Consider the following 26,326-nt stretch of genomic DNA (forward strand, 5'->3'; position numbering starts at 1 on the left):
AGGTGTCTGCTATGGAGACTTGGATTTTTTTTTTTTGCTCTTCTCTGAGACTTTGTGTGGAGATTCAGTGGCCTTGAATTCGTAGTGGTTTTGGAAGAGGTGAAGAATAACCTGACTTTTTGTTTGTTTGCTTGTTGTTTTTTTTTTTGGTTGGGTTTCTGTGATTGGGAGCAGAGCTGAAGTGTCTCGTCCGAGCACAAGATCAGCTGAGTTAGTCTGTAGCACACAGCAGCTTGGCAAAACCGGGTACCTGGGGTCTAGGAAACCGCAATAAAACATGGAATTTAATCGGAAACTTAACAGGAAACTGACTCTGAACACCCACTCTGTCCCCTGTGCTACCTGGAAATCCAGCTGTGGCCCAAACACGGTGGCTTTTGTTGGGCCGTTTGTCCCGGTTTGCCCTCTCCCTTCCCTCCTTACACGGATACCTTTGTCAGAGCAAGTTGAAACACTTCTGGCGTTGGGGCGGATCGTGGCGGAGCAGCTGGGTGTCCTGTGCCCTGGGCGTGGGCATCCCACGTGCTCACCCTGGCAGCAGCCTGGCTCCCAGGCCTGCCACGGGGTGAGGGCCCAGCACACCTGGTGGGTCCTCTGGGACAGTGCAGGCAGGTCGGCGGTGCAGTGGTGTTTAAACTAAACCAGTTCCTTCAGCTGGGATGATCCAGTTTCTCACTTGGATCACATTACTGTGATTTCCAGCTGGAGCTGCTTCTCTGCCAGCCCCTGTGCCCGTGGGAGGTGCGGGGCAGGCAGAGCCTTGCACAGAACACTAAGTTGGAGAGCCCGGGGATTACTGGTCAAGGGATGGCACTAAAATGCCTTTGGGTCAAAGGCTTGCTTGCCTCTGACTCAGTGCTTGGCACCTGGCTGGGAGCTGAGGGAGGTGGCCTGGTCCTGCAGCCGCCCTGAGCGGAGCAGACTTTGCCACCGGACACGTTTCTGGGATGCAAAATCAAACATCTCCTTTGCTTCCCGGCCGGGACACCTGATCCTGCTGCTCCCCGCCTCGTCCTTCCATGACACCTCTCGTAGCTCTCCCTTTTCTTTTTCTGGCCCTGGCCAGGTGTCTGTCTGTCCTCTAACCACAGCCTGCTCGCCCCTGACGCAGGAGAGATGTGTAGCTCCCTTCCCACGCCCCTTTGAAGCCCTAAAACTGACACAGCCCTCCTGCAGCTCCTCCTCCCCTCGATGTCTCTCCTTCACTCGCATGCAGTTTGCTTCAATAAATTATTGTAGTAGTTTGCAATAAACTTTTTTGTATTTTTTTTTTCCCCTGTATTTATTTTTTTTTCTCCTCCCGGGGGAGGGGTTGGAGGGGACACAGGGCCCTTCGACCACTCTTGAGGCTGTGCCCAACATGGGCAGCACTTTGGGGGTCAAGGGCTGCCGGGGCCAGGGGCTCCCAAAGCTCAGCAGCACTTTCTGCAGTAGCCAAGGGGTGACAAAGAGGCTGCTGGGGGTATGGGGGCCCCCGACCAGGCACACTGTGGTACTTGTGGGAAGCTGCTTTTCAACTCCTGGGGTTTTTTTCCCCTCTTAATCTGGGTAATACGTAACCAAAATAAACATACTGAGGAAAAACCAACCCAACCCAGTGGGCTGTTTTTGTCTTGGTGCATGCAGCTCATCTGTGGGCTGGCTGGTGTTGTCCTGGGGCGGCTCTACCCCATCCAACTTGGGGGGGTGAGTGAGTGGCTGCTGGTGGCTAGCTGCCAAGTGGGTTTGAATCGTGACCCTGGGCCAGTTTTAGGGGCTCCGAACCAGACTTATTTTTTGGGCTCCCAAAGAGAGACTCAGAACCATGTTTGGGGGGCTCAAAATGGGGCTCAGAGCTTAAAAATGGAGACTAAATGCTTCATTTTGCAGTCCTGCTTAGAAACAGCCGTTAAATCCTGCTTTCAGGGCTTGAGACAGAGAGCGTGTCCCGTGTCTTTGGGCTCACAAAGAGAGACCAAGTGACGCATTTTAAGGCCTCAAAAACCAGTGACTAAGTCCTGTGTTTTGGGGCCCTGAAACCAGGGTCACTCAGCCAGTGCTTGGGCTCACAGAGAGAGACCAAGTCCTGCACTTTGGGGGCTTTAAGGCAGAGACCGAGTCCTGTGGAGTGACCAGTACTGAAGGTGAGAAATGGAGACTGAGTCCTGCTGGCCTTATGTGGCCACATTTAGGGCTGAGAAGCAGTGACTGAGTCCTGCATTTTGGAGGCTTGAGGAGAGACCACGTCCTGTCCCGCAGCCCCTCTTTGGGGAAGGTGTCTCTGGGAAAGAGGGGTTAAGCCTGGGGGACCAGTCCCATGGCTGTGGGGCAGTAAGAGGGCTGGAGGTGGCTGGGACAGACCCTTCTGCCAGGGTTTGGGTTGCAGCTCAGCTTTTGGCTGGTGCTGGATCTCCAGCCTTGGGGGGGGTCCCCTTGAGCCTCCACTCCTGGCCCTGCTCAGCCCCCACTGCCTGCCTGGGCTGAGGTGTTGAGCAACGTCCGGGCTTTGCTCGCCTCTTCCCGGCAGTGGTTTCCCGCTCTCTGGCATGAGCCAGAGGGATTAACGTGCCGCTAATCCCACTGTGTGGCCGGGAGGGAGGAGTGGGTCAGCCGGGGCTGGGAGCCTGTTGCTACCGGGCGAGACGGTTCTGGGCAAAGCACTTGGAGTGGCGATGCGTGGGGGAATCGGGGGAATAATCTGTCGCTGTTGATCCCAGAGGCGGGAATTTGCAGCGTGGTGCCAGGCCCCAGGCACGGAAGAGGGGGAGAGCCGGGCCAGCGGACGTGTGAGCGGAGCTCCGGGCTGGAATGCACCAGCTCAGCAAGGGATTGTCCTGCCCGGGCCGGGCGGGCGCTGCGCCCTGAGCCTGGTGGCCGCAACAGCTGCCCGGACCATGGCGGGAGCAGACAGTCCCTCGGCCGCCCTCCGGCGCCGCGACCTGTGCGCCCGCGGCATCCGCCTGGCCGGGAAGATGCGCTCGGATGTCGTCGACCTTCTGGATGCCTACGTGAGTCTGCCCTGCTCCTTCTGGCTGCTGCGGGGCTGGGAGCGCTGGCAGGGTCTGGGGGGGCTCCTGGCAGCTGTGGGGCACGAGGAACCTGTCCCGTGGCAGGGATGGGGGATGAAGCGCTGCCGGTTTCTGTGCCTGCCGATGCCTGGGCGGACCTCGGGCACCCGGCCTCGCACTGCCACAAACCCCTCCTGGACTGGGCCCTCTGGAGCAGCGCCTGCGTGGCTCGGGGCGGGGGGCACCCCCGAAATTGCTCCTGCCACCGCTGATCCCCAGTGGGTCTCGCCCCGCAGGTGGAACAGCAGGGCCTGGACGCCTCGGCCAGCGTGGCGGCGGTGGAGGGGGTGCCGCCGGCGGCGGTGGAGCGCTGGGACGAGCAGACGGGGACCCAGCGGCTGCTGGAGAACCTGGCGGCGTACAGGGCCTTCCGCGGGCTGCTGGCGCAGATGCTGGAGGAGCAGCGGGAGCAGCTGGGTGAGGCCGACGCCGCCCTGGGCCGGGCGCTGGCGGCCGTGCTGCTCCAGGTCTCGGCCTTCGCCTACCACCTCGAGGAGCTGCTGCGGCTGGAGAGCCGCGGGCCCCCGAGCGACGAGGGGGACGGGCCGCCCCCCCAGCCCCAAAGCGTCTTCGAGCAGAAGCTGCGGGGCCTGGGGGTGCTGCGGGAGCTGGCCCAGTGGGCCGTGAGGTCTGCGCGGGACCTGCGGCAACTCGCCAAGCCCGGCCCGGGCGCCGGCTCGGCCCCCAGCCCGACCGAGAGCCCGTGAAGGCGAGCGTGGGGTGGGGGGTCTGGGGTGCCACTGGGACACAGTGGGGGGCAACTGACAGCAAAGAAGGGCAGGTGGATGGGACGGACCGGGTCATTAACCCCTGGGCCCCCCGTGCTTTTGGTGCCACTCCCTGTGGGGAAGCTGAGGCACGGGCTGCAGTGTACCCCGGAGGGAGCGGGGTCCCCAGGCAGGACAATTCTCAGTGGTCCTGGGGCTGGCAGTTGGAACTATCCCCTGGGAAGCGGCTTTGCTGCTCACCCCAGGGCCTGGAGGCCGTGACCCTCAGCTGGGGTCCTTTTCTTTGGAATTTGATTGCTGCCTGGTTCGCTGTGGCCACCCTGGGGGCTCTTGCAGATGCGAGGCAGGAGCCAAGGGACAGCAAAGTGTCACCTGACCAAAGGAGTCTCGGGACCTGCCCCGCAGCTGCAAGGAGCAAGGCTTTACCTCCTGCACGTGAACTCTTCTGCCTAGCTTGTGTTGGCTGCTCATTGGATTTCTGCTCTAACTGCTTGGGGGCTTTTTGGGGAGGGGGGGAAGTCGGGGTATGATCAGGAGGGGATTTCTTAACCTCTTGGACATGGTAACGGAGAGGATCTTTTCACCGAAGGCTGCGATTCAGAAGCCCCTCTGCAAGGAGGTTAGTGCCTCCAGGGGTTATTTTAGGACTGGAAATGGCACGGAGAATCAAACAGCCCCAACCACATCGCTCACCCTGTGGAGTGCTGCAGTTTCAAAGCTGCCTGAGCCGTGGTTCTCGTGCCGACTGGATATGAGGGCTGCTGGCTGCTGAGTGAATAAAAGGGCTGGGAGATCTACCGGGGTGAGGTACTTCTTGGGGGAGGTGGGACAGTGGGGCTCAACCTCACCGGAGAGCCTGGGCTGCCCTGTGCACACACCAGGGAAGGGTCAGTCCTGGTGGGGTGAGAGGTCTGGGAGGGACGGGACCCACTGGGAGGCCGTGGGGAAGATGAAGGAGCTGGGGATGAAGGACGTGGTGGTGGGAGGATGAGGAGGAGGTGGGGGGATTGCTGGGGTTGTGCCTTGTCCTGGTGTGGCCCTGCCTTCTACCCTGGCCTGTGAGAGGAAAGGCAACATGGAGGGAGAGCAGGGCCACAGCGTGGGGAGGAGGCTGGGGACCTGCCCGGCTGGCCCCGCACAAAGCGGCTTTGTCAGGGCAGGGGGGGACGGCACCGGGCACAGCGCTGGCACCGGGGCCCTGGTACAGCACCAAGGCAGAGCCCCCAGAGCCCATCCTGCCCACCCCTCTGGCAACATCAGGGCACCCGGCGCCACGGGGTCAGGTCCGAGGGCGGTTTGGTGCTGCCTCTTTGCTTATGGGTGGTGCCCACGAGGAAGAATGTGCCCCTTCTTCACTGCCACTGACTGCCTGCCTGCCCTCAGCTTTGCGGCTCAGACTGGATTATTGGGATGTTTCTGCTTCCCTGCACTCAGGAATAACAATTTCTGGCCGCTATTTTTTTCAGGGTTAGTGAAAGCGAGTCCCTTTTCCAACAAGTATTTTTCTCGCCCAGTGTCCTCTGCTTTGTACACTTGAAGCCATCTTGCTTTTGCCCCCTTGCACCCTCCTGCTCAGCAGTGCTCACACCTTCCCCACCCACTGCCCCTCACCTTCCCAGAGGTGGGCAGAGGCATCTCGAGTGAACCTTGTGACACGAGCAGGTGGGAACAGACCCCTTTTTTCCCTCAGCAGCAATGGCTGGGTCCGAGGTGACCTTCAGATACCGGGAGAGCTGGGATCACCCAGCCCTGGCTTGCAACTCGATCCTTCCCCCTCAGCTGCTGGCACTGAGCTGAGCTCGGCGCTGCAGTCGCTCTCTGGGGGTGGAAGCAGCAACAGGGACGATGATGTTGCTCCAGGGACTTCCCCGTCCTGGGAAACACCGCTTTTACAACCTTCCTTGCTCCTACCCTGTTACCTGGCCTGCGGTGCTGGGTGTGTCTGTGTTTGTGGAGCAGCCGCAGTGCTCGAGAATGGCCACCAGAAACAATGGGAAAAAGCAATCCATAATCCAAACCTCCATGCTCTGGCTGAGCAAGAGGCTCCAGCTCTCAGCCTTTCCCTGCCAGCCAGCCCCCAACGTGCCATAGAGAGTCTGAGCTGGATGGGATTTAATGCTGTTTTTCAGCTGCAGCCCCGAGGGAATCACCAGTGAAGTGATTTGGCGAGAACAGGGGCACCCGACAGCTGAGCTCCCTTGGTGCCAGGAGGCCCTTTGGACTTGCTTTGCCACAGGCTGAAAAGAAGTTGATCTGGGTGGTTGGAGGTGACTGAAGCTGTTTATTTTGGAAACAGAAATGAAGAGTTTGAGAGGAAGATAATCGTACCCGTGTGGCTAATGCTGCTGAGGACCCCATGCAATGGCCTCCTGCAAACTGAGGACCCACCAAAACTATCCAAGATTGTGCTTTGGGAAGAGAGAAAGGTTCTGCAGTGCTGGTGGGAACGGGGAAGGGGGGCAGAGGGCTGTGCTCCCAAATTGCAGCAGGGAAGGAGCCACCACAAGCAACCCGTGGATGTGTTTAATTTCAAAACAATAAATATTTGGGCTTAACGTGTAGTTGGGCACACTTTGTGGGGTTGGAAAGGTTTCAAGCCGACCGAGGCTGCTCCCTGACCTCAGGCATACCCACTTGGGTGCTGGCATCGGTGCTGGGCGAGAATGGATTTGCCCCTTGCCCACCAGGCCCTGGAGGCTGGTGGGGTTCAGTTGTGCAGCTCTGGCTCCTGGCTCCCTGATCCTGAGCCGCAGCCAGGGGGGGTGGATGTTCACCAACACTTTCCTTTTTAATAGCAGGAAAACCTTTTCCTCCCGCCTGAGTCAGCGGAAAGGATTTCCCCGGGTTTCCCCGCCGCGGCTTTGGCTGCGCTTGTCTCGCCCGAAGGAGCAGGTGAAAACACAGAGGAGGGGCTCCCCTTCCCAGGAAGGGCCGGGAGCCCTCCCTTCTTGCAGAAGGTGCCCCAAGCATAGCCCTGCATGAGCTGGGAGAAGGAGAACCCGTGTGGTTCACCTCATCCTGCCCCAGCGCAGCGCTCGCCAGCTGGCACCGCCGCAGTTGGTCCCCACCTGTTTCTTCCCCACTTCTTCCTTCATTTTTTTCCCTCTGTTTGGATCTTGTCTAATGGTTTCTCACCACAAGCGCCGCTGGCGGACGCTCAGCGGGACGGGCAGTGCCTGGGAAACAGGTTTGCCAGGAGAGGAGCCGCACCAGCCCCGAGAGCTCGGCAGTGTCCCGTGGCCTGGGGATGAGCTGCCCTCCAAGCCGAGGGGGACCGAGGACTGGGGGATTTGCTGTGCAACCTGTGCACGTGGAACACACAGATGCGGTTTGTACAGTTCTCCCGAACCAGGAAATGATGGGTGTTTAATATCCAAGGAAATTTCGTGACTCTGAGCGCAGGAGCACAAAAGGAGGTGAGACCGGCACGTGCCTGTCACCAACATCCTGGCATTCAGGGCTGCCCTGGGAAGATGCTCGTGGAGCTCAGCGGAAGAACAAGCTCAGGAACGTTTTTTTGGCTGCTCCAGTCCCAGAGTTGCCACAGCACAGGGGTACCTCTGTCACAGTGGGAGCAGCACAGGTTTTAATTTGGCCTTCATTGCTTGCCTCAGTTGGAGCAGCAGAATCCTGAAGGATTTGCAGCCTCACCCTGGGCTGAAGCTGCGTGAAGTCTCCAGGAAAAGTACTTCTCAGGGAAACTGAGCTGTGGCAGGCAGCTGGGAGAGCTGGGGTGCAGGACCTGGGGTCACAGCCCAGGTGCCCCTTGAGACATGAGGCAATTTTGGGCTTCGAAGCCATTTTTGTGCGTCGTGGGCCACAGGGAAGGGGAGCTCAGGGGGCTGCTCCCTGCGAGCACTGTGGCCTAGACAGGGAAATGGGAGAAGCTCTTGGACCACGTTTCTCTGTCACAGCACATGAAGTGGGGTCCATGTAACCCATCAGCACCCCAAGTCCCATCACTGGCAGGTGGGGGCCATGGGGGACCCCAAAGGTGGGAGCACACCAGGGGCTCCCTGGGATGCAGTCCTGGTTAAAGGTGTGGGGGATACTGGGAGGGATGCCAGGGACGCAGGGTGGGGGTAAAGGGGGTACAATGGGGTATCCTGGGGGTGCAGGGTGGGGGTACAGGGACTCAGGAGTGCACAGTGGGGATACAGGGGCCACTGGGAGAGGTCCCAGGTGTGTAGGGTGGAGGTACAGGGGGTTCAGGGACACTGGGAGAAGTCCCAGGGGTGCGGGGTGTGGGTCCAGGGACTCAGGAGGTCATAGAGGTCCAGGGTGGGGACACCAGGGACCCAGGGGGTACAGCGACAGTGGGGTGTCGCAGAGGTGCAGGATGCAGGAGCAGCGACCCAGGGGGTCCAGGGACAGCGGGGTGTCGCAGGGGTGCAGGGCGGGTGTCCAGGGACAGGCACGGGACGTGTTTCTCGCCTCCCCCCGCGGTGCCCGGTGCCGCCGGGGCGGGGCGGTCCCCGTGCCCTGCCCTGCCCTGCCGCCGCCGGTGCTCCGGTGCGGGCGGGGCGGTCCGGCGGCGGCAGCGGGAGCGCGCCGCGGGTGCGCGCAGGGGCGGCCCGGCCGTGCGCGGCTCCGGCCCCGGCCGCGGGCGGGGGCGGGCGGAGGATCCGTGCGCCGCGCCGAGCATGCGAGAGCCGGCGGGGCGGGCTGCGGCGGGGCGGCGAGCCGGGCCCGCGGCGGCGGAGCCATGCTGCTGGCCTCGGCCGTGGTGGTGTGGGAATGGCTGAACGAGCACGGGCGCTGGCGACCCTACAGCCCGGCCGTCAGCCACCACATCGAGGCGGTGGCCCGCGCCGGGCCGCGGGCGGGCGGCAGCGTGGTGCTGGGCCAGGCCGACAGCCGCCTGGCGCCCTACATCATCGACCTGCAGTCCATGCACCAGTTCCGCCAGGACACCGGTGAGTCAGCCCCGCGCCGGGCCCCGAGCGGCCGCCGTGGCCTCCGCGCCGCTCCCCGCCCGCCCCGCCCCGCCGGGATGCTCCCGGGGCTCCCCGGGCTCTGGCGGGGCTCTGCCGGCCCTTGCCGTGCCCGCGATGCCCCGCGATGCCCCGCACACCGCCCGGCCCTGCCGGCGATGCCCCCCGCCGTTCCCCGTGCCCCCCGTGCCCTGGGGGGTCGTGCTGCCCGGCCCCCTCCCCGCTGCGGCGCCCCCGCCTCGCACCCGCCCCGCGGGCTTTTCTTATCCCTGCGTGCGGGGGAAGCCCGTCCCCAGCAGACCTTTCCCCGTTCCCTCTGTGCTGCCACCGAGCCGCCATCAGGCACGAAGGCCTAGAGAGCTGAGCGGTGCTTGGGTGCCAAATCCTGCCCCGGGGGATGGCAGCCCCTGGGGTGCCCAGGGAGGGGGCACAAGCAGGTGGGGGAATGCTCAAGGAGGGCACAGGTGGGTGATGGGGGTTGTCTGTCCCCCCAGGTGGGGGGCCCTGGGGTTGTCTGGGATGCGGGACCACGAGCACCCGTGGCAGGGGGGTTGGCACAGCGGGGTTTGTGACCCCCCAGCAGCCCTGTGTTGGCCAGTGTGCTTTGTCCCTGGGGCAGGGGGTGCTGGGTGCAGCAGAGTGCCAGACACCCTCCTTTGTCCTTCTTCCCCCAGCAGCCTTGGGGGCTGGCGGCGACCCTCCCCTGCCCGGGGATGTGGGGACAAGGGACCTCTGCGGAGAGGGGGCTGGGGGCCAGCTTCTGAGGGCTATTGTTGCCCAGGGTGGAGGACTGAAAGGGAGATTGTTCTGTCTCTCCCTGGGTTGCTGGGGATGTTGGTATTTTGGGTCATTAAACAGCTCTGATTTGGGGGGGTCGCGACCCTGGCAGGCCCTGAATAGCTATTGTTCCCTTTCTTCCCCTGTTGAATGGGAGGCCGGCTGGCGGCGCGGGGCTGGGGGAACACACAGCATTCCCACACTGCTGCCTGGGGACCGCCAGATGCCGCATGCCACCGCCGGATTAGGATAAATCACCCTCCGGCCGCTTTGTGCGCCCAGCGCCGGCGGCTTTTCTGACCTGGGTGCTCCTTCGCAGGACAGGGCCGGTGGCTCGGCTCGCCTGGGGTGTAGCTGTACCCCACGCACCACAGCAGGGTGCTGACAAACACCTTCTCGTTTTTAGCCCGCTAGTGTGCGAGGCGTGGCCCTGCGGGACCGGCGGTGGTGGCTGCTCCCTGCGGAGTGGTGGGGGTGAAAAGGCACTGAAATTCTTGCAGGCTTTGCAGGACACGTGGTGAAAAGCCGAAGCAGCAGGCTTGTTATTTCTTCTCTTTGAGCTTTCTTGTTCCCAGTGCTGGCAGCAGGGCTGAGCCATGGGGTTCTGCACGGGGATGTGGAGGCAGCGCTGCTCGGGAGCTCATCCCACCTGTTACACAAACACCTCTAGAATGACACGCTCAGGATGGGACTCCAGGGCTGAGCCTGGCCATGTTCAGCCTGCCTTGCCATTCCTTTAGACATCCCAAAGAAGAAGGTTTTCTCCTCATTGTAGGAGTTTCCAAAATCTCTGTCCATGCTTTGAATGTGTCCTAGTTGACTAGGAGTGCTGGGAAAGGAAACACCTAGCAAAAATATGGATGCAGGGCACAGAACCTTTGTGCTTTGTGTGCTCTCATCCCACTCCTGATGTTTGCTGATGGAGGAGCAGGAGCCAGGCACAGGGCCCTGCTCAAACTCCTTTGCTTGATCTCACGGGGATTTTTCCCTCTGCCACAGTTTGGGTTTTCATCGTGGACCGGTTCGGGAGCTGCAGATGGTGGGGCTGGCACGAGCCCCGCTCCCCTGGGTGCATGAGTGCCCGTGTGTGCCACGGCTGGGGGGCTCGGAGATGACCCTGAAATCTTTTATTGAAACCTCTTCCAGTCTGGAGCTGAGAGGGAGACAGTGCCAGGCACTGCAGGACTCCCGTGCCCTAATGCCTGGTTTCCTCAGGCTCCCGCGGGAGGTCCCCGGGAGCAGGATGGAACAGCCAAACTTGTGTTGCCGTGTTTCCCCAGCGGGGCTGAGTGGCTGCGAGCCGGGGCTGAGAGGGCTGGGCGGGAGATCCGCCCTTCCCTTCAGCCCAGTCGCTCTGGGGGAGCACCCCCGGGCCGTGCACGGACCTCGGGGTGCTTTGTGGCAGGGCGGCTCGCAGGCAGCAGCCGGGGGAGCCCAAGGCACGCCAGTCCCCTGGCAGGGCGGGGACAGCAGCTGAGCCGGAAAGCCGTCCTGTCCCCTTGCGGATGGTGCCGGCGGGGCAGGTCGGGGTGGTTTTGCTCCCTGCCCACGGGTGGGTGCTGGCGCCAGGGTCTGACGGCGTCTGTTGTGTCGCCCTCCCTCAGGCACGATCCGCCCCGTCCGGCGCAGCTACTACGACCCATCGTCGGCGCCCGGCAAGGGAGTCGTCTGGGAGTGGGAGAATGACAGCGGGACGTGGACGCCCTACGACATGGACGTGGGCATCACCATCCAGCGTGCCTACGAGAAGCAGCACCCCTGGGTGGACCTGAGCGCCATCGGCTTCTGCTACGTCATCGACTTCGCCACCATGGGCCAGATCAACCGGCAGACCCAGCGCAAGCGCCGCGTCCGCCGCAGGCTCGACATGGTCTACCCGCTGGTCTCGGGCACCCTGCCCAAGTCCCAGTCGTGGCCGGCCAGCCCCGGGGCGGCGGCAGCCCCGCCGGTCCCCGCCTGCACCTGCCCCCAGTGCCTCCTGGTCATGAGCGTCAAAGCCACCGTGTCAGCCGCCGGCCCCGGCACCGCCACCCTGCAGCCCCGCAAAGCCCCCGCCCCGCCGCTGGCCGCCCCCAAAGCCCCGGCACCCGCCCTGGTGGCCAAGGCACCCGATGGCGTGGCCGTGGTGCGCGGCTCGCTGAAGCCGCTGGCGGCCCAGGGGGGCCGGCGTCAGGCGGCCAGCACGCCCGCCCTCAGCTCGGCCGGCTCCACCGGCAGCCCCCCCGGTGCCGGCAGTGGCAAAGCAGCCCGTCCTGGCCTGGGCACCCTGAACCGCAGCCACCTCCAGCGCCTGGCCATCGCCCAGTCCCGCGTGCTCATCGCCTCGGGGTGAGTCCCGCCGTGTGCCAGCAGTGCCAGTGAGGGGGTGCCTGGGGGGAGGGAGGGGCAGTGCAAGCTTTTCCCCCTCCCCGGGGCACAGAGGGGCCCTGCCAGCCCTGAGCCTGGTGGGAGACAGACCTCGGCGCTCCCCAAGCTCCCGGGGCCAGGGGGCTCTGCTGGGCCCCTCGCCTTCCCTGCAGGTGTCTGGGGACTGGAGCGGGGACGGGGTGGCTCCTGCATCTCAATGGAGAGGCTGAGGCTGCTCTTTCTCTTGGAGGCAGGGGTTGGGTGAGGGACTGCGAAAGGCCCGAAGAAAAGCCATTCATGCCCCATGAGAAGGGGTCCCTCCAGACCCCCACCCACCAAAGACACATTTTTGTGAGGGGGTGGACATTTAATGAGCCTGTTTCTCCCCTTTGTCTGGCTCTGCCGTCAGCCTTCTGTCACAGCCTGGCCCCTTTCCTCTCCCTCTCCATCCTCCCCCTTCCCTCTGCTCCTGACCTGCCGGGAAACTTTCCCATGGAAGAGAGCCCCAAGGGGAGGGGGGGGGAAAGAGCTGTGGCAGTGACGTGGCCATAGGAGAAAAGAGGAAAAGAAACAACAGACTGGCCCAGGGAGCAGTGACAAAAAGGGGCCATGAATGGAGATGCAGGCAGGGTTTCTAAAGCGCCAGAGAAAAGGCGGTGGTGGGGCAGGGGGGGCACGTTGCCCCATCGGGGGATTCTCTGTTTCCAGCCAGGGCCCGTGCAGTTGCTCAGGCAACTGTTGTCTGGCCCCTGGGCCCCATGGGGACGTGGGTGCTGCCACCGCTCCTGACGTGGTCTCTGCTGGCTCCCCTCAGGGTCCCCACTGTCCCTGTGAAGAACCTCACTGGCTCCAGCCCCGTCAACCCAGCACTGGCAGGTGAGGATGGGGCCACAGCGGGTGCCTGTGGGTTCCCTGGGGTGGAAGGATAAACAGCCCCGGGGTAGGGGGCAGTTTTTGGGGATCACGTGGGGTTTGAGGCGTGGCTGGTTCCTCGACGCCGTTTCAAAGCCCCGTTTCTCCCAGGGATCACGGGGATCCTGATGAGCGCGGCCGGGCTGCCCGTGTGCCTGACACGGCCCCCCAAGCTGGTGCTGCACCCCCCACCTGTCAGCAAGAGCGAGATCCAGTCCATCCCCGGCATCTCCCACACCTGCCGCAAGACCACCAAGAAACAGGCCAAGAAGGGTGAGAGGCACTTTTGCTGCTTGGCCCCTGTCCCCCCTTCCCTGCCTGGTTCCCCTGTGCCCCCCATCCCCTCTGCTGCCCCTGGCAGTGGGTTTCTCCCTCTGATTCTTGCTCTCCCGCAGGTAAAACCCCAGAGGAGGTACTGAAAAAGTACCTGCAGAAGGTGCGGCATCCGCCGGACGAGGTGCGAGCGCCGGGGCTTGTGCTGGGATGTCCCCAGGGTGCTTTGCTCTGGGATGGGCAACGGGACATTCACGATGCCCTGGGCCACGTGGGGATCTCCTCCCTTCCCGTGCAGGGGTGTCCCACCACCCCTCATGGCTCTTCCCTGTCCCTGTCCCCCCCAAAGAGGGGTGGCAGCCCAGCCCCAGGGGTGGGTGCTGGTCCCAGGGCAGCTCATCAGCCCCGTGTCCTCGGCTCTGGCTGCATCCATCCGTGTGATCCCTCTCCTCCCCTTCCGTGCAGGACTGCACCATCTGCATGGAGCGTCTCTCTGCCCCCTCTGGCTACAAGGGGCCCCAGCCAGCCGTCAAGCCTGACCTCGTGGGGAAGCTGGTCAAGTGTAGCCACGTCTTCCACCTCCACTGCCTGGTGGCCATGTACAACAACGGCAACAAGGTGAGAGGCCTCGGCTCGGCGGCCTGTGCTGAGCTCCCCCTGCTCCTGGGGAGCAGCACTCGAGTCCTGCTGCCCCGGAGGACTCTGACCTCCCACCCTGGACAGTTTAATTTTTATCAGCAGCAAGCAAGCGCTTTGGGACTGCTGAGTCAGAACCTGGGGGTTGCCCGGGTGTGTTTTCACCCCCACTATGCCCAGTTTTATGTGCTTGCTTTCCTTCCCAGGGTGAACTTTCATCCCCTGAATGTTTGAGCAGAGCTACCTGGAATCCGGTGCCAGGCAGCGCTTTTCCAGCCACAGGAGGGCTTTCCTGAGCCCGCTGTAAATTCCCTGACATTCCCTAGAAAATGTGTTCCACATCGCTTGGAGATTTTTAATATTTATTGTATTTCTCCCTTAAAAACAAACAAACAAACAAACCAAAAAACCCCCATGAAATCAGAGGTAGGGAAAGCAATGAAAAACTGATGGGGAAGAGAAACACAGACCTCAGGTTTTTGGGTGAAGCTGGGTAGCCATAGTGAATTCCCCCAGCCCTATCCCGTGCTTCCTGGGTGTTTTTTTGGTGGCTTTTATGGTTAAAGCAGCGTTCAATGCTGCCCAGGCTCTGGGTGTGGCTTGCAGACACGGGTTTCAGTGTGTTCCCCTCTTCCTGCTCTCAGGATGGGAGCCTGCAGTGTCCCACCTGCAAAACCATCTACGGGGTGAAGACGGGGACGCAGCCCCCGGGGAAGATGGAGTATCACATCATCCCTCATGCCCTGCCCGGCCACGCCGACTGCAAAACCATCCGCATCATCTACAACATCCCCCCAGGGGTGCAGGTGAGGCCTGGCCCCATGGCTGGGGTGGGTGTGTGGGAGATCCCCCGTGGGGCTGGCGGCCCTCGTTGCTGCTGTGTTACCCCCCCAGGTCGTGCTGCACCTCGTGCCTTAGCCCAGGAGGCTGCTTGTCCGTAAGGATGTTGTGGGAAGTCTGGGTTGTGTCTGTGTGTCCCTGTCTGCCTGGTGGCAGGGGGATGGCGGCAATCAGTGTCCACTGAGGCTGGGGGGGGGGGTTACCTTGTGCCCAGAGCATCCTTTTGAGCTCCAAAAGGGTTTTCTTCTCCCACTTGCCACATTGCAGGGACCGGAGCATCCAAACCCTGGGAAGAGCTTCACGGCCCGTGGCTTCCCCCGGCACTGCTACCTGCCAGACAGCGAGAAGGGCAGGAAGGTGAGGGGCTCACCTGGGCAGCTCCAGCTGGCCAAGGCGTGTTGAGGGGGAGTGTGGGGAAAAATGGACTTGCTCAGGGGGAGGTTTTCCCATGGAGAACCTTCCCGTGCACCAGGGGGAGCTCAGCAGGCTGGTCCCTCTGTTTTGGCTGGGGCAGGACCCTGTGCTGGGATCCTGAGCTCCCTGCAGGGCTTGGCTGTGAGTTGCCCACGTTGCCAGGGCACACCAGGATGATCGGGCGTGCCTTGAACAGGAGGGGGTGCTTCCCCACCCGGTGTTTGCTTTGCTGCCTGACCCCTCTCCCGCCCCCACAGGTGCTGAGGCTGCTGCTGGTAGCCTGGGACCGGCGCCTGATCTTCGCCATTGGGACCTCCAGCACCACGGGAGAGTCAGACACGGTGATCTGGAACGAGATCCACCACAAGACAGAGTTCGGCTCCAACCTCACTGGCCACGGCTACCCTGACATCAACTACCTGGACAATGTCCTGGCCGAGCTGGCGGCCCAGGGCATCACGGAGGAGAGCCTGGCACAGGAGAAGGACTGACACCGTGGCGAGGAGGCAAGGAAAGGGTTGCCTGTGCTGGCACCCACCAGGATAAAGCTGCTGGAGAAACCCGCCTGGGGGCTTTTTGGGGTGCACCCGGAGCCCCCCGCTCCCAGTGGTGCCCGCGCGGTGGGAGCATCCCCAGGCTGGCCGGGAATGTGGGAGAAGGTCCTTTTGGCCGTCCCCTTCACTCCTGCGGGGTGGGAACCTCCCCACACGCAGCTGTGGGGCTTCAGGCTGGCGTGACCACCCCTCTGGATGGTGTGCTATCCTTGCTGCCACTGTGCTGAGGGCTTGGGGGGTGCCAGGCTCCCCTCCCTCCTCATCCACACCGGTGCCAGCCTGACCCAACTCCCCTGACACCCTCCTGGGGCTGGGACCTGGCCTGGGGCGGGAGCTGGAGCCGTGGGAGTCCCCCTTGCTCTGCCTCGTCCCTCTGACGTTTGTTTGTTTGTTCGTTCTGTCCGGTACCTTCCCTCTGGTCTTCTGTGTCCGTGGAGGTTGGGGGGGCCCTGGGCTGCCCCCCAGCCCTGTGCCCTCTGCTCCTCTTGGCTGTGTCTGAGCTGTGCCCTGCAGGGTCCCCTTGTCTGGGCTGCCCCCGCCTCTGCATGCCAGGGAGGGGCTGGTGGGTACTAGGAAGTGGAGAGGGGGGGACAGTGATGGACATTTTCTGGCCCGTGTCCCACCCCCACCACAGTGGGTTCCTTGAACTGTTCGTATGGGGGTGTCCCCGTGTTGAATTTCTATAATACCTCGAATTTTGGGGTTTTGTCATATATATGTACATATAGGGGGGCGTTTTGGGAGGCAGCCTGAGGCCTGGGAGAACGTGGTGCTGCAGCCAGACTGGGACTGGGCACGGTGGTGCTTGGGGATGGGACAGGGGCTGTGGAGACCCCCCACCCCAACAGGGCTCTGCCCCACAGGAGGGCTGTTACCTGTGGGTCCCCATAGGGCCAAGGTGCAGGCAGGGCTGAGAACTGTTCCCCTTGCTGCCCCCAGAGAGGCCTTGGAGGGGCTGGTGAGGGACTGGCATGGGCTGGGGCGTGGGTAGGAGAGTGTGTGTGATGGGGGGGGTGGGGGAAGTGTGTTCTGTGTCATCTTGGGCTCCCTGGGCCTTTGGGTGACCCGGGCTGGCCGAATGTGTCCCTGCCCAGGGGGGTTAGGATGAGATGGTCTGTGAGGTCCCTTCCAGCCCAAACCAGTGTGGGATTCATAGGGCCTCTCAGAGCTGCCTGTGCCAGGGTGCTGGAGAGGTCCCCACAGTTTTGAGGGCTGCCCCGGGGGCACTGTCCCCACTGCTGGGGTCTGGCTGCCCACAAGGCCCCTGGGCTTGGAGAGCAAGAGTGGGGGGCAGCACCTACCACTGCCCAGGCTACCCCCAGCCCTGTGCTGTTGCCCCCTGGGGGAAGGTGGGGCCTCCCAGCCGGTTTTGTTGCATTCCCCTCCTGGTTTGCCCGGGGAGGGTCACCTCGCCCTCTGTGCTGGGGACGGTGGTGCGGGAAGGGGGCCCATCCTTCTGTGCATCGTTCTGTTGTCGTTGCTGTTTTCCCCCTCCGTGGTCCGGGGGGGTCTGTCACCCCCGCTGGCCACCCCGTGGAGGGGGGTGGGGGGTCAATAAAGCGAATGGCAGGGGACCCTCGTGGTCCCTGCACGGCCTGGCCTCTCTGTTGTCTTCTGTCAGTCGTCTGTGTGGCCAGGTGAGCGAGGGGCACTGTGGGCAGGGCCAGGCACCCTCGTCCCCCTGAAGCCCCTTTGCACCCATCCGTCCCCGGCCATCCTTAGCCTGGGTTGTTATTTTCTACCTCAAGGGAGAAAACCTCTTTCCCCGGGAACATCACCCCCCTTTTTGGGCGGCTCGGCCGCCCAGGGAGCTGCACAGCAGTGTGTGATTCCTCCCCCACGCCAGCCCTGGGTTTTCCCCGGTGCACACAAACCCCTTCTGGAGCTATGCAAAACCCTGCCGTGATCCGGGCAAGGAAGGGGAGGGTCCTCCCCCCCACCTACTCCGCGGTTCCAGCCCGGTGGCTTTTATTGTGACTAAGTCTTTCCACGACGTGACTTTTTTTTTTTTTTTCCTTTTTTAATGCTCTGTTGACTACACAGTCGGTTACTGGCTGAAATAAAACTGCTCCGTGGCTCCGTGCATGCGTGTGTATATCTATCCCGATAGATATACAAAGCTGGGCGGCCCCTCCTCTCTCTCCTTCCCCGCGGGGTGGAGCTGGGGGGGCTTTGCCCACGTTTGGGGCGCGCAATCCGGGCAGGGGGCACTCAGGTCGCCAGCCCCTGGGGCTCTTGCTGGTACCCCTCGCCCACAGTCAGCACGGTGCTGTCGGGGGGCCCGGCGGGGGCCACGCCGTCCCCCGTGCCCAGGGCGCGGTACCCCCGTGCCCTGTACCTGCGGTGGCCGTACCAGGCCGTGACCAGGAGGGTGGCCGAGCCGGCCAGGACCGCCACGGTGACGCCGGCCACCTCGCCCCCCGTCAGCCCCTGCTCCCCCACCATCTGCGCCGTGTGCCGGATCTCCTCGGGCCGCGCCAGCCGCCACACGTGGCTCTGCCCGTCCCTCACCCAGCTGCTGTCCCCGTCCCGCACCAACACGGTGTCCACGGCTGGCAGGTTGGCGGGGGGCCGGGTGAAGGGGGGCAGGCGGGCCGGCGGCAGCGAGCCCCCCGTGAAGAGCCCGGCCCGGACGCAGAATTCCACCTGGCAGCTGTCGCTGATGAGCGCCAAGTGCTGGCTGAAGCCTGGGGGACAGACCTTGGCGTGGGGGTCCTCGGCGGTGCCCTGGTGCTGCCCGGCCAAGGGGTTCCCCGCCTGGCAGCTGAAGAAGCCCCCGAAGGGCACAGCGTGCTGGGCCCCCGCCTCGTAATCCCGGCTCACACACACTCTGAGCTCACCAAAGAGCTTCAGGGGGAAGTACCCCGAGGGACAGGACTGGGCACCGGTGACGGGGTTGGCGCCATGGGTGCTGAACAGCCCCCCAAAGAGGTATCCCGAGCTCGGGGCCACCGTCCCATTGGTGGCGCACCAGTAGGCGCTGAACTGCACCCGGGAGAGCCAGAAGACGTCCTGGCACTTACGGTGGCAGAAGATGCCCAGGACGCACTTGTTGTGGCACTCCAGGTGGCTGTGGCCCTCCTCCCGCTCCTGCACGCCCAGCAGCACCGGGGTGTAGGGGGCGGGGCAGGAGAACGCCCCGGTGAGTGGGTTCCTCTGCTCCAGCCCCTGGCACAGGGCACTGGTGTCGGGCCCGGCCAGCCCCACGCACTCCTGGAAGACTCCTCCGAAGGTGAAGTTGACCACGGCGCCCTTGCAGGAGCCGTCGTCAGTGTTGGCGTGGAAGTTGAAGTTGGGCGAGGAGGCGTCGGTGCAGCCCGGGTAGGTGTTGAAGGTGTAGTAGCGGCGGATGGCCATCTCCACCCGCCGGGCCAGCCTCCTCACTGTCGGGGTGGGCAGCTCTGGCAGCACGCTGGGCTTGATGAAGTAGTACAGGGGCAGCCCTGAGCGGTCGAGAGCCACCAGCTGGTTTTGAATCCTCTCCTGCCAGGTCTTGAGGGTGATGCCCGGGTAAAAGGGGGTCCCGCCGACGCTCTCCACCCTGGAGTGGGTGCGGTTCTGCAGGTACTGCTTGGTGAAGCCAGAGCTGACGTCCAGGGTCTCCTGGGTTTCCGCGCTGACGATGCTGTGGAAGGCCGCGCCGGCCGAGGCAGTGACCGCGCTCCGTGAGCCCCAGCTGTCCTGCAGGAAGGTCACCTTGACCTGATCCTCCTGCACCAGGCTGGCTCCGGCGTCCACGGAGGTGACGGCATGGGTGCCGTAGTCGAGCACCAGCACCTCGGCCAGGAAATCGGCCATGCGTGTCTGGTTGTTCTCCAGGTGGCTGGCGATGGTCAGCAGCTGCTTCTTGAAGCTCGGGTCCAGGGCTGCCCCCGGGTCGACCTTGGCAGTGTAAACCAGGTTCCTGACCTGCACCCGGGTGGTCACGGCGCGGTCCTTCACGTGGTGGGTCTTGGTCCGGCAGAAGTCGTAGGAGAACTTACCGTTGATGGAGGAGAAGAGGGACAGTTCCAGGTTGATGGAGGCAGAGGTGAGGCTCCGATAATCTTTCCAGGACTCGATGATCTCAGAGTGGATGTCCAGGTTGCTCTGCTTGACAGGGATAGTGAAGATCTCATCCGGGATGATATAAGATCCGTCTTCTGTGGTCTTACACAGCGAGTAGCCCAGGTTGATGACTCTGCCCATATCCAAATTTCTGAGGTTATCCCAGCCCCCCCCTGGCAGCACCTCCAGACGTGAGAGATTCAGGGCCTTCCTGCACTCCAGAAACCCCGAAGAGGGGGAGAGCTCCTGGGGCTGCTCAACGCCTCTCACCCAAGCTGTGGGCACCCAGGCGAGCAAGACCCCCCAGAGCACCCAGCCCATGGCTGAACTGGGGCAGAACCCTCCACCAGTCTGAGCGGGGAGGCGGGAGCTGGGGAAAGGGGCTGGCTGGGGGATAAACGAAAGGGAAAGGAGAAGTGAGAGCTGAGGCATGTGAGAAATGACAGTGGAACCGAGACAAGGGTGTGGGGAGCCGGAGGTTGAGGTGCACGGAGCTCGTTGCAAAAGCTCCCTTCCCATGAAAGCTGCTCTGCCATGGGTGGGACAGGGAGAAATCTGTCACTGCGCCCAGGGAATTTCACTGTGTAAAGCTCCCTCATCCAGTGCTTGGGTGACTCCCCCTGCCCCTGGGTGGCCCCTGGTTTCTTGGTGCCAATGCAAGGGACCTGTCCCCAGCCCCACAGCCTTGGGGTCCCACCCTCATGGGATCTGGCCCTGGTCACACAGGCTTTGCTGCCGACTCCAAGGCTTTCCTTGGCAGCAAAGGCAAGGAGAGGAAGTGGAGAGGTGGTGCAGTATGGGGGACAGTGCAATGCTTGTCTCCCTTCTCTCTTGGGGAAGAGGCTGCACAAGACCCTGGGGCAGGCACCAGTGGTTCTGGAGGTCTCAGCCCATGGCACAGGTGTCTGGGCCCTCTGCAGCCTCCTCTATCCCATTCCTGTCCTTCCCCCAGGGTCTGCAGTGCTGGGGAAACCACCTCCTGCTCGGGAATGCTGAACCACAGGAACCTGGTGCCAGGGGCACTGCCCCAGCTCTGCCTGGGGATGCTGGTGAGTGGCTGGGCTCTGGTTTCAGCGGCACGGGGTACCTGCTGCACGTTTTGGGGAAGAAACAGTTGAAGCAGTTCGTGATGTGAAAGCCGTGACTCCTTCCACGTGGACGGGCTCACTTCCCCTGGTTTTGCTGGTTGGTTCCTCTTTCCAGGACAGTTCTGGCAAGGAGGAGGTTGAAGTCAGAGCTGTGATGGAGGTGGGGAGACCATAGATGCATCTCTCTTGGGCAGTGCTGCTGCCAGAGGTCCCTCTGAACTGTGTGACGGGCAAAAGCCCCCCATCCCCAGGGACATTCCCTGGGCTGTGGGGCAGCTGGATGGGAGCTGGGGTGGGACTCCAACTCCTTGGGGGGCTGCCCTGCCCTCCCTTGATTTTTCCTGCTTTTTCTGGGGGGATGTCCATGTATCAGGGGCTTTCTTGAAGCACTGAGTTGCTGGTCAGAGCAGCTGGACTCGTTTTGTGCCTTCTCTGGGGGTGGGGGAGTCTGGGGGCTGACGGTGTCACAGAGCAGGTGAGTGGAGGATGAGGGTGGTCATGTGGGTTCCCCCCCCAAAAAGGGAGGTGACAGGCCCAAAACGCCTGAAAATTCACGTGGTGTGTGTGTGTGTAAAACACTGCAAACTGTAAAGTCCCTCATTTTTATATATACTGGGAAATAATATTAATGTATATATAAATTGATTTCAAAATAAACCCACATATCTGCTGTATTATAGACAGGATTTTGGACTATGAGAGGAACTCTGATTATGGATCTGTAGGGATTGAAAACACAAATAAAAGGGTTTGTGTACGTAAATAAAACAATAAAGGGCTCGGAAATGTAGGGGAAGGTGACCTGTAGGAAGGAACTGGGAACAGCTCTGCGTGTTCAGATGTTTGTTCTCTCTCCCCTCGCTGTGACTCCCCAAATCCGGGATCTGGGCCGGGATTTCAGGGGGGGCTCTTTAATTAACCCGCGGCGGCTCTTTGCGCTCAGGGCTGCCGTCTGCTGGGAACCCCCGGCACTGCAGCTCGGGAACGGGAGCGGGAGCGGCATCGGGAATGGGAGCGGGAATGGGAGTGGGAATGGCACCGGGAATGGGAGCAGCACCGGGAATGGGAGCGGGACTGGGAATGGGAGCGGCACTGGGAACGGGAACGGCCCTGGGAGCGGGAGCGGGAATGGGAGCGGGAGCGGGAACGGGACCGGGAATGGGAGCGGGAATGGGAGCGGCACCGGGAACGGGAACAGCACCGGGAATTGGGAGCGGGAGCGGGACTGGGAATGGGAGCGGCACCGGGAATGGGAATGGGAGCGGGAATGGGAATGGGAGCAGCACCGAGAATGGGAGTGGGACCGGGAATGGGAATGGGAATGGGAACAGGACTGGGAATGGGAGTGGGAGCGGGACTGGGAATGGGAGCGGCACCGGGAATGGGAGTGGGACTGGGAATGGGAGCGGCACCGGGAATGGGAACGGGAGCGGGAATGGGAACAGGACCGGGAATGGGAGCGGGAATGGGACGGGGAGCGGCACTGCCCGGGGATGAACCGAGCGGGGCTGCCCGGGCACGGAGCGGGGAGTACGGGGGGCTCGGTGTCTCGGCTGAGTCTCGGTGTCCCTGATGGGTCTCGGTGTCCCGGTGCAGGGATCAGTGTCCCGGAGGGATTCCCGGGAAGGTGGCGGCACCGGGAGCTGAGGGCTCGGGGCACCGGAGGCTCCGCTCGCCCACGCAGGTCCCGGGGCGTCACTGTCGGGGGGATTCTGTAGGGGACAAAGGGGACATGTTGGGGAGAGAGCGGACATTTTGGGGTAAGAATGAGGGAATCGGCGGTGGACAGGTAGGGAAAATCCCAGCCTGGATAAAATGGATTATAAAACCCACCTGTGAAATCAGAGCTGTTCCAGCAGCTTTCCTTCCCGTTGCTCCCCAGGTGCTTTCCTTATTTTCTGGTTTTCAGAAAGGAGCGTGGTTTGGGATGGCACGGCTGTGCAAAGCTGTCAGTTTTCCTTAACTGTGCAGAGATGTCAGGGTCTGGAAGGCACCCCCGTTTCCCTGGAGGAGGATTCCCTGGGGAATGCCCTTAGCTGGGATCTGGCTCCTGCAGACCCTCCCCGGATGAGCCTTGGTGGGCTCTGATCCTGAGCTGGTCCTTGCACCCTCCTCACTGACTCCAGGAGCTCCCAAAGCCACTCTCTGTACCTGCCCAGCTCTGTCAGATCCAATGGGCTCTCCGGGTGTTTTCTCTCCTGCTCCCATTGAAATTTCAGCCTTTTTAGGTGACTTACATCCCCCCAAAATCAAATTGAGTTCCCCCCAAAAATGCACCACAAAATCCATTTTTTTATCCTTTATCTCTCAAGTTTCCCCTCCAGTTTATTTCTCTCACTGCAACAATAATGAATATCACAGAAATAACAACGGGAGGGGGCAACAAATGGGATGTGACTGCAAATGCTGATTTTTGTCATTTGGGCAGGAACTGGTCAGTGTTCAAAATGTCCAGGCAGGAGCAATCTGAGCACAGCCACAGGGAGACCCAGGGACTGGTGAGTTCAGCTCCAATACTGAGCTTGGATCTCCGGTATTTCAGTCCATGGGAGTTACAGGATAAGGGATTACTCACTCACAGGCTGGAACATTCCCATAAATATTGTTCAAGCCACCCTGTTTCAGCTGCTCTGAGTGATTCACAGAGAAAGCGAAGGAGTGTTCTCCTCGTGGAATATCTGGAGTGGTTGTATCCGAGTCAGATCCCAGGGGGTTTTTCCTCTTATGTCGCAACAAATGGAAGATAATGAGAGAACTCCTGAGAAATCCATTTACCTCCCAGCTGGAGTAATTTCCTAGAAGGGAACCTGACTTGGAAGCAGCATTCCAAACTTTTTCCAAGTCTGTTTTATCTCCCAGGTGGAGATGCCTAAAGAAGCAGGGGTGGAGTGTTCCTGGCAAAAGAACAGCAAAATTCACGGGTGGCAGAAGGCTTAAAATGGAGGTCTGAGTGGAGGTGCCTTTAGGACACTTCCAATTCCTCAGTGTCACTGGAATGTTGGAGTTATCCCTGGTCACACTAAAAGCAGGAGGAATCATTTTATCGTTATTTTGGGATGCACATTTTGTGTTTTCTCTCTTTTTCTGACACCGTAGGGTGAAGCAGCAATTTCCAGCCTTTCCAGTGCTGGTTTCTGGAAGAGTTTTGTTCGTAGCTGGTGAACAAGAAACAGTAATTTGCTTCCCCGTGGGTATTTGATAATTATCTTCATTTCATATTCCAGAGAAAATGTGCCAAGGAGTAAAGTGGGAGCCTCCCTGAGGGAAAACCTGCCCAGTCCCACACACAGGAGGCTCATTCCCTGCTGGAATCCCAGTCATAGCCCCCAGACAAACGTGCAGTTTAAGGTCCCACAGCCTGACCAGGACAATCTCCTGCATCTGGACACGGAAAAGGAGTTTTCCATTGAGACAGTACCAGCCCAAGAGGATTGGAAAGCGATGCCATTATTTTTATGTTGGCACATGGAGGAAATTCACTGGAGCAGCCAACACTCCTCCACCTCCATGGACAGCCCTCTGGGTCTGGGATCTTGATTTGTGGGTGTGAAATCTCCTCCCAGAACCCTTGGAGGCTGTCCAAAGTCAAGGAACCTTCCGAGATGGGAAGAGTTGGAGCGAGTTGCTACGGGAAAAGAAAATGTTGTGTGGTAGGGGCTAAAAACTTTGTTCTTCCCTTGTCCTGTGCTCTGTGCTCGGTAACAGGTCAGCTCCAGAAATGTCCTGGGGACCTTGGAAAATGATCCCTGGTCTGCTGAAAAGTGGGAAAATCCCATTGGTAAAATGCAGCCCCCTGGGGGGTGTCAAGAAGAGGTAGGACCTGGGTGTGTGAGTGCCTGAGAAATAACGGAGAGACCAACGTATGATCATCCTGTGCCTCAGGGGACAGGGGAATTGGCTCCAGCGAGGCCGAGGATCAGGGCGGACTCTGCACAGGGGATGATTTCTGCTGCCGGACGGGGAAGGGCACCTTCGTCCCCACCCCCGGCATGGGGACGGAGTAACATCTGCCTGCAGCTGGCTGGAGTTCCCGTTGGCTCTGGGCTTTCTGCCCACGGGCCGGGGATCATGGTCAGAGTCCTTCAAACCTGGGCAACAGTGGCCTTCACACCATCCCCGCAGCCCGTCCAGGGCAGGCTGCTGCCCATCAGCAGGTGGCTATGGAAGTGATGGTGTTTAGGGAATGCTGATTGTATTTCCCAAACTTTGGCAACGCGGTCATTAAAAAGAGAAAATAACAAGTCTATGGAAATGCCCCGCACTTGGGAGCTTGCGGCGCTCTGGGTTAAATCTTGGCTCTCTAACGTTAAAACTGTGGGCGAGGGGCGGTGCCCGAGCAGGGCCAGCGGCGGGGCCGGACGGGGCCGGCCCGGGGGTCCCTTCCCCGCGGGGTCGCAGCCGCGGACCCGCCCCCGCGGCATCGCACCGGCCCCGCCCCTCGACCCGCCCAGGGCCGCCCCCCGGCTCGCGCCGGCCCCGCCCCCCGGCCCGCCCAACCCCGCCCTGCCCGCCCCCAAGAAGGCCGCTGTCCCCGCAGGCCCCGCTCCCCTTGTCCCGGGAGAGCTCCCGGCCGGGCCGTGTCCGCGGAGCTCCCACCCGCCCTTCCCCGGCCCCAGCAGCGCCCGCCGGGGCTGCGGCGGCGGCGGGAGCCGCGCTGAGGGAACGGGGGCGGGGCCGGGCTGAGGGAACGGGGGCGGGGCCGCGCTGAGGGAACGGGGGCGGGGCCGGGCTGAGGGAACGGGGGGCGGGGCCGCGCCGAGGGGCGGGGCCGGGCTGAGCGGGCGGGGCGGGGCCGCAGGGCCAGGCTGGCTGGGATTGGGCGGAGGCGCTCGAGTGCTGATTGGGCAGCGCTGCCGGCCCGCGGTATAAAGGGTTTGTGCACCGGGGCAGCCGGGGGCGTTTAGGGGCGCGTTGTGCTGGGCAGCGGGGGCCGGGTGAGCCCGTTACCTGCCGGGTGCCCCCGGGGGGAGCCGTGGCAGGGCTGCGGGGCTGTTGCTCTCTGGGTGTCTCAGGGTTTGCCTCAGAATCCCAAAGCCTTTCCCCGTGCAGGGTTATGAGGCAAAGACTGGTCTCAGTTTCTTGGTGCTGCATTAATGCTTTTTGCTCCTTCTCTGTCCAGTCGTGCCCTCCCTGGGGCTCAGCTCAGGTCCGTGCCCAGCGGCTGGTGGAGTGTGGCGAGTTGTGCTTCCTGCCGGGCGGGAGCTGCCTTGGGAAGCTGCTCTGTCCCCACGGCTGGGCCGAGCCCGGGAGCTTGGACAGGGAAGGGCAGGGCCCGTCCTGCCGGTGAGAATTGGGTTTGGCTGGGGGAGGATGGAATGGAGTGTGTGCCTGTTAACTCCAAGGAGAGCCAACAGCTGGGAGAGACCCCAAGCAGGTTTGGTGCCATGAGAGCAGCTTCAAAAGACCTCGAGTGTTGGAGAAATGTCCAGGAGAACGGGTTCCTTTTTTGCAAGGAGGCAGTTTGCAAGGACAGGGGGGTTGCTGTGCTCTCTAGCAAAAAAAGGTTTCCTTGCTCTCTCAGCAGGATGTCGAGTGCCACCGTGTCCCTGCAGTCACCCTTTCTCCTGTTGGGAGAGCACGAGGCGGATGGAGAGGATCCCCAGGCATCTGCAGGAACAAGGGACTTCGATGACTCCAACTTGCCTACTGCAGCTGTAGGATGGACTTTCAAGATACCATTGGGAATGTGCCAGCTCTCCTGCTGGAGTTTTTTTATGCTGTATTTGAACA

At 61.8% G+C, this 26,326-nt stretch overlaps 3 protein-coding genes across 5 annotated transcripts; 2 read left to right on the plus strand and 1 right to left on the minus strand.

Annotated features, from left to right (window-relative positions):
* The first annotated feature begins 1,357 nt into the window (after positions 1–1,357).
* CNTF (ciliary neurotrophic factor) lies at positions 1,358–6,443 on the plus strand. Of its 3 annotated transcripts, none has more exons than XR_007902693.1 (3): positions 1,358–2,987; positions 3,284–5,242; positions 5,905–6,443. XR_007902693.1 is itself a non-coding variant. In XM_051777162.1 (2 exons), exons 1-2 carry the CDS (start codon positions 2,874–2,876, stop codon positions 3,752–3,754), a joined length of 585 nt encoding a protein of 194 aa, XP_051633122.1. In that variant the 5' UTR covers positions 1,358–2,873; the 3' UTR covers positions 3,755–6,443. The 3 variants fall into 3 exon arrangements, 1 of the variants encoding a protein (XP_051633122.1); XR_007902694.1 differs by having other exon boundaries at positions 3,284–4,582; positions 6,072–6,443; XM_051777162.1 differs by having other exon boundaries at positions 3,284–6,443.
* Positions 6,444–7,314: 871 nt separating this feature from the next.
* On the plus strand, positions 7,315–17,544 carry DTX4 (deltex E3 ubiquitin ligase 4). The gene is made up of 9 exons (XM_051776959.1): positions 7,315–8,691; positions 11,091–11,814; positions 12,647–12,708; positions 12,856–13,017; positions 13,140–13,201; positions 13,483–13,635; positions 14,298–14,459; positions 14,761–14,850; positions 15,165–17,544. Exons 1-9 carry the CDS (start codon positions 7,797–7,799, stop codon positions 15,396–15,398), a joined length of 2,544 nt encoding a protein of 847 aa, XP_051632919.1. The 5' UTR covers positions 7,315–7,796; the 3' UTR covers positions 15,399–17,544.
* Positions 17,461–19,860, minus strand: MPEG1 (macrophage expressed 1). The gene has a single exon (XM_051776980.1). The coding sequence runs from the start codon at positions 19,827–19,829 to the stop codon at positions 17,673–17,675; it is 2,157 nt and encodes a 718-aa protein (XP_051632940.1). The 5' UTR covers positions 19,830–19,860; the 3' UTR covers positions 17,461–17,672.
* Between the last annotated feature and the right edge of the window lie 6,466 nt (positions 19,861–26,326).

Source organism: Manacus candei, unplaced genomic scaffold (assembly GCF_025592945.1).
Source record: "Manacus candei isolate 608988 ecotype Guabito, Panama unplaced genomic scaffold, ASM2559294v1 h1tg000009l, whole genome shotgun sequence".
Lineage (NCBI taxonomy): Eukaryota > Metazoa > Chordata > Aves > Passeriformes > Pipridae > Manacus > Manacus candei.

Excerpts from the sequence above, each read along its gene's own strand:
- CNTF (XM_051777162.1), top strand. The coding sequence starts at position 2,874 with ATGGCGGGAGCAGACAGTCCCTCGGCCGCCCTCCGGCGCCGCGACCTG. Across the intron at positions 2,988-3,283 it reads TCGACCTTCTGGATGCCTAC|GTGGAACAGCAGGGCCTGGA; the intron begins GTGAGTCTGCCC and ends CTCGCCCCGCAG.
- DTX4 (XM_051776959.1), top strand. The coding sequence starts at position 7,797 with ATGCAGTCCTGGTTAAAGGTGTGGGGGATACTGGGAGGGATGCCAGGG. Across the intron at positions 13,202-13,482 it reads TGCGGCATCCGCCGGACGAG|GACTGCACCATCTGCATGGA; the intron begins GTGCGAGCGCCG and ends CCTTCCGTGCAG. Across the intron at positions 14,460-14,760 it reads ACATCCCCCCAGGGGTGCAG|GGACCGGAGCATCCAAACCC; the intron begins GTGAGGCCTGGC and ends GCCACATTGCAG.
- MPEG1 (XM_051776980.1), bottom strand. The coding sequence starts at position 19,829 with ATGGGCTGGGTGCTCTGGGGGGTCTTGCTCGCCTGGGTGCCCACAGCT.